This window comes from Gymnoscopelus braueri, assembly GCF_963280865.1.
Source record: "Gymnoscopelus braueri genome assembly, chromosome: 17".
NCBI lineage: Eukaryota > Metazoa > Chordata > Actinopteri > Myctophiformes > Myctophidae > Gymnoscopelus > Gymnoscopelus braueri.
Window position 1 is genome coordinate 41,125,038 of NC_137617.1, and position 6,000 is coordinate 41,131,037.

Here is a 6,000-nt window from a genome sequence, read left to right on the forward strand (position 1 = left end):
CAAAGCCACTTCAAAAGTGGTTAAATGCAAAATTACACAATCTTTCTGAACGAGTACTCACACCCATCCCTAACTCTTTAAACAGTTTACAGCACTTGTTTTTTGGCAGGCCCTCTCGTAGAAGATACAGCTATCGCAGTTGTTATAAAGGAGAGCTAGGTGCCTGGGCATTAAATTCAATTTCTCACATTTGCGTCCCAGGCAGAGAGAGAGAGAGAGAGAGAGAGAAAGTGTATCACGAAGGACGCGATACAAGAACAACCATCACTGATAATATTCTTATCGGGTCAACAAAAAGAAGTTCCCATAGTCCAGGTGTTAGAGCCAACACAATGTAATAGACAGGCAGTCTGTAACCCCCCCCCCCCACACACACACACACACACTGGAAACTGCAATGTAACGTAACCTGATTACCACTGAGACTAAGACAGGAGGTTACCCCTCCGCTCGCTCCCTTTCTCTCTCTCTCTCTCTCTCTCTCTCTCTCTCTCTCTCTCTCTCTCACACACACACACACACACACACACACCAAAAGACACACACAAGCCCCTCTGCAATGCGTCAGGGAGGCCCAGATAGGATCAATAGCTTTGGACCGGCTCTCAATTGGACACTATTAAACATTCACAAGCTACCTAGCCTGCACCCTGCACTGCACAATTCGGGCACACACACACACACACACACACCACACAAATAAGAACCAAACACATGCATTAAAAGCAGCACTATGTATCTTTTTAACAACTACATATAGCATTATTATGTCCCACAAAATTATAAAGTTACATGTTGAAGCAATAACAATCATCCTTCCGTAAATGTATAGACTCAAGGGGAGTCCCTGCTATAGGGGCTTGACTGTATTACTATGTATAGCCGGGAGACAATGAGTTTTCATCCCGGCATTTACCAAGAGGCACCGAGGCAGAACTGCACAGTCAGAGAAAGCGAAGACTGGCCAATCACAGCGCGTCTTCGCCGGACATGCTTGCAGAGACTCTTGGGTAATGAAGTCAAAAGTCTGCCATGTTATTTGTGTCCAAAGTGGCCACTGACACCCCAAACTAAATGACATAGTGCTGCTTTAAGCCTTTTCAATCCGGGAACGCATCTGTGTCACTTTAGATTTCTTTGGCTATTCAAAATTAGCAGATATACAAGCTCATAGTGCTGATCTGCTATTTTTGAAAAAAAAAGAAAATGTGTGCAAATCTTTGAATATATACATTTATATATACATTTTTAACTAAAATCTCTGCTTCTGGTGGGGGTCCCTGGAACAAAATATTTTGAGATGGGGGTCCGTGGCCAAATACATATCATTCTGGGTGGTCCTTGACATGAAAATGAACCACTGATATAGCAACATAAGTGTTTTCCCCCAAAAAACTGTTAGGATTTAGAAGACATTTGTAGAATCCACAGGAACAAAGATTTGAGTTAAAAATGTATATATATTCAAAGATTTGCAAAAAAAAACGAGAATATTTTTTTTTGCAGATCTACAAGCTCGTAGCACGGCACCCGCGCAAGCTTGTAGATATGCTATTTTTTGAATAGCCAAAGAAATCTAAAATTACACAGATGCGTTCCCGGAACGCATGGGTTAAGAAATATTATGGGTTTTCTTGGGTTAAGAAATATTAACAAACACAGACATGCCCAGTTGTCACATCTGGGTATATACTGTAATGATGGAGCCACACACACACACACACACACTCACACTCACACTCGAGGGTGTACAGAAGCACACACACACACACCACACACACGTACACACTTACATCATAGGCCCCAGCTTTGATCTGCTGGTAGAGTTTGTGCTGATCTTCATCCCAGAATGGAGGGTAGCCCACTAACAGGATGTACAGGATCACACCTGGGACAACAAAGAGAGAGCACTTTTTACAAAACAGGTCTACTACACACTGTGATTCAGCCAGGCTTTGGCGTCCTTTTTAATACAGCCAAACGCCAGTTTTCAAAACACACACCTTACTGCTTTGAGCAGTTGAAAGGCACTCATCCACAGAAATCTGTGTTAAACACATGAATCCGGCACGTCTTAATAGGCCAACATTTGGCTAAAATAGAATATTTACAAACACACAAAGCATCGTGTTGCGATGCATTGTGAACTTGTAATCGGATATTTTTTTGGCAAAGGTATTTGGTTTAGAGGGGCAAAAGAAAAGTAGCAAGTAAGGATCTAGGGTTTAAGTGGTTAATGCAACTTGTATGCCTTTCGCACAAGAAAATTACGCAAACCACCCTCCCATCCCGTTTTCATTGGCTGTTTCATTGTGTGTGACATGTGCCCGCTTGCAGCGCAGTCTGTTTACATTATGTAGCTAGCTAGCCTGTCAATATTAGCTAGCTTAACGCGCATAGATTATCATCAAGTACTATGTGCAATTTGGAAATTTGGGTAATTAACACTTCCATCCACCACAGCTTGCCAACTCAGATGCTGGTTCGCCTACCGCCGATGCCATTGGCTGCTCTGCACACGCACTCGTCACGAGCCTCGAGGCCTCGCTGTCAACGCACCCGCCTTCTTGTCAAGTGATATAAAAATGACAGCGACTGGAGCGTTGTTTGCAAAACAAGAAACTGCTGCAAAAGGCATTTATGCAGTCCTCAGATGGAACCATTTGGTCCATAATAAGACTTGTTCATGTCCAATTCGGACCTTGGAGATCACCATTCCTTGTATTATGAGACAGAGGAGTGCAACTGAGGTGAGACAACCCGCAACAGAACCTAGTGCATTCAAAGAATACCTCTGCCAATACTTTTATCCTCCAGACGGTTTCAAAAACACAACATTTGCTGTAAATGATATCTGGCCGTTAAAAAATAGTAATGAAAACTAGCCCGGTTGTTTGACGTTCACGTCCTACACTACCACAGGAATTATGTCTGATTCGAGACTCACCACAAGCCCAGATGTCCACTGGTTTGCCGTAGGGGTCCTTTCTCAGGACCTCAGGTGAGAGGTAGCCAGGAGTACCTGCAAAACCTGTCCAAAAGAAACACACAATACAATTAGCTAAACGTCATAATACAATATTTATTTGGATTATTGGTGTCGGTCATTGTCAGTCATTTCTTTGTGTATTCATAAGTGTTTGTCATATCTGTCCCGTGCAACTTTTGTTTACAAAGCCTAAAAGCCACACAATTAAATCGTTAATCGCAATTATTAAGTAAAATGTCATAATCGTAACAACGCCCTATTATTAGGCCTGTCACAATTATTGCATAATCGTTTAATCGCAATTATTTGAGATAATCGCAATTTATTTTTGCATAATCCGTTTCCATGTTGAAAAATGTTCACACATTTTCAAATATTAAAAAAGCAGAAATAGTGTCAAGCTTACAAGCTTATAACCCGTCACTTCGTGATGCGTTATAAGCTTGTAGATCTGCTATTTCTGCTATTTTCACATGTATAAAATGATTAAATATGTCAATAATTTCTTTGTATATTTCAGTTATTTGTCATATCTGCCCTGTGCATTTTTTGATCACGAAGCCTAAATGGCTTCATAATGTTCAATGCCAAACACACAATTAAAATCGTTAATTGCAATTATTTGAGTGACAATTAATGGTCAACTTAAATTTGTAATCGTGACAGCCCTACCTATTATTAATTGCCCAGCCCTACACTGTAGCCCAGGGAGGGACAGCAGGCAAACGCTGCCAGCTCTGCTACGAGCTAAAAGCACAATGACCGCAACATGACCCGCCTCACCGCCTGTGAGAGCGGCCAGAGGCCCTCATTGTTCATTGTCATTGCCGTTCGATTCCCTCGACGTTACATTTCTGAAATTCTGTCGCCATTTTTTTATTTCAGTTCTTCAGTTTAAAACGTAACGCACTTTGTAACCTTTCTTTGATAAGTGCTTTATAAATGGAGTTATTATTATTATTATTATCATCAAGCAATGTCCGGACCACATCCGTTCTCTGTGTGTGTGTGTGTGTGTGTGTGTGTGTGTGTGTGGATGTGTGCCACTGCCAACTATGTGGCGCTAAATGCCAGATACAATCGCAGATCAGATAATGGTCGCACTGATGGTGTGTGTGTGTGCGTGTGCGTGTGCGTGTGTGTGTGCGTCCTTTCTTACCAAACCAGGCCTGTTGGTCCCCCTGCACCTCGATGGCCAGGCCAAAGTCTGCCAGCTTCACTGCGGCTCCTTTCATCTTGCTGGCCAGTAACAGGTTCTCAGGCTGACACACACATAGAGAGACACACACACACACACACACACACACACAGAGAGAGAGATAGTGGTCGACATCAACGGAGTGACAGGAGTCATCATGTTTCCTGCAGTGACGGCTGCTGCTGAGCTTTGAAAACTGTCACATTTGATGTATTTGACACACCTCAGAAACTGAATGAAAGTGCACGTGTGAGTGTGTGTGTGTGTGTGTATGTATATGTGAATGTGTGTGTGTGTTTATCGGTGTTCGAGATGGTGAGAGAGAAAGTAACGCCTTATTTATACTTGCGCGCCAGTACCATACACAGAAAACAGACGATCTACAAGCTCACAAAAGGTGGCGCCCACGTGACGCTTTGTGGAGCTTGTAGATCGGCTATCTTCTTCGACACGCTCGCGACACCCACACGCAACAGAAGTATAACTCAGGCTTAAGAGAGGAACGGGGATGGTTGAGATTCTCGCTACAGCACCTTATATGGGCATGGGTTCGTAGCCATGGATACCACTTGGGAGTCATTTAGGCAGCACTGCAGACTGCATGCTAAATGGAAAGTGTACTCTCTTCTGCTTTGTGCGCACGTGTGCCTGCATGCTTGTGTGCGTGTGTATGCGCGTGCGTGCGTGCGTGCGTGCGTGCGTGCGTGCGTGTACACTGTGTGTATTATCCCAATAAGACCTGAGGCTGATTCTACAAATGCCTTCTAAAATCAGTAGTTCTCACACTTTCAAGATTTTTCAAAAGATTTTTCAAAAATAGCAGATGTACAAGCTCGCAGCGCGGCACGAAGTGACGCTCTGTGAGCTTGTATATCTGCTATTTTTGAATAGCCAACGCAAAAACAAAAAAAAATTACAGATGCTTGTCTGGTTTTAACTCTTTCAATGCCATGCTTATTTATGGAATTGCCATAAATAGGGTTAGGCATTCAGAGGTTAGGTTTAGGTGTTTGTGCCTCTAATTTATAAGTAGTTGCACCGCAGGTGCCACGCACCAAAAAATTGCTGATCCACATGCTTGTAGATTGGCTATTCTCGGCTATTCTTTAAGGTTAGGGTTAAAAAATGCCATTCATAAAATTGCTGTCCAAAAAAGGTTTAAGTCCTCTCAAGGATAGCAATACAAATGCGTATGTGCGCGCACGCACGTACGTACGTGCGTGCGTGCGTGCGTGCGTGCGTGTATTGTATGTGTGTGTTCTAAATGGCTGTTGTTTGGGCAGTTAGAACATAAAGAGCTGCAGTAAAAGCCCCACTCAGGATAAAAGGCCAACAAATCAGACAGACAGGAGCAGAGGTAATAAGGTTATACTCTGACCCAGAGCGGGATGTGTGTGTGTGCGTGCGTGCGTGTGCGTGTGCATATACGCCAAATGCACTCACGCGCGCGTGCATCGGGGTCCAAAACGTCGGTTGCAACTTGCTCGCTTACCCATTTATTTAGCCGTTTTCTCTCAATGCGCTCCTATGTGGAAATACTGTAAATATGATCGTGACCGTGTTTGCTGTGATTGATGTACAATCTAGGGTTAACCTCTTAAACCCACTAGACCAGTGGTTCTCAAGCTTTTATGGATGAGGGCCCACTACCAAAGTGTCCGCACCACCCCAGCCGTCTGACCGCTTAAGTGGTCAGACGGTCGGACGAGCATGTTTGTTTTAAGGATCAATCAATCGATTGTGTTCCAGCCTGGACCAATGGAACTAACATAGAACACTGTTCCCATTTATGAGTATCTCAATGAAAACTATT

General features: G+C 43.4%; 1 protein-coding gene across 13 annotated transcripts in view; it reads right to left on the reverse strand.

Moving 5' to 3' along the window:
• LOC308104825 (calcium/calmodulin-dependent protein kinase type II subunit gamma) overlaps nucleotides 1–6,000 on the reverse strand; it is a 74,071-nt gene that overhangs the window by 38,665 nt on the left and 29,406 nt on the right. For all 13 annotated transcript variants that reach the window (XM_080455365.1, XM_080455370.1, XM_080455364.1 and 10 more), the window contains exons 7-9: nucleotides 4,149–4,251; nucleotides 2,948–3,031; nucleotides 1,794–1,888 (exon numbers count right to left, since the gene is read on the reverse strand). In XM_080455365.1, coding sequence (XP_080311491.1) covers nucleotides 1,794–1,888; nucleotides 2,948–3,031; nucleotides 4,149–4,251 — 282 coding nt within the window. The remainder of the gene's footprint in view (nucleotides 1–1,793; nucleotides 1,889–2,947; nucleotides 3,032–4,148; nucleotides 4,252–6,000) is intronic.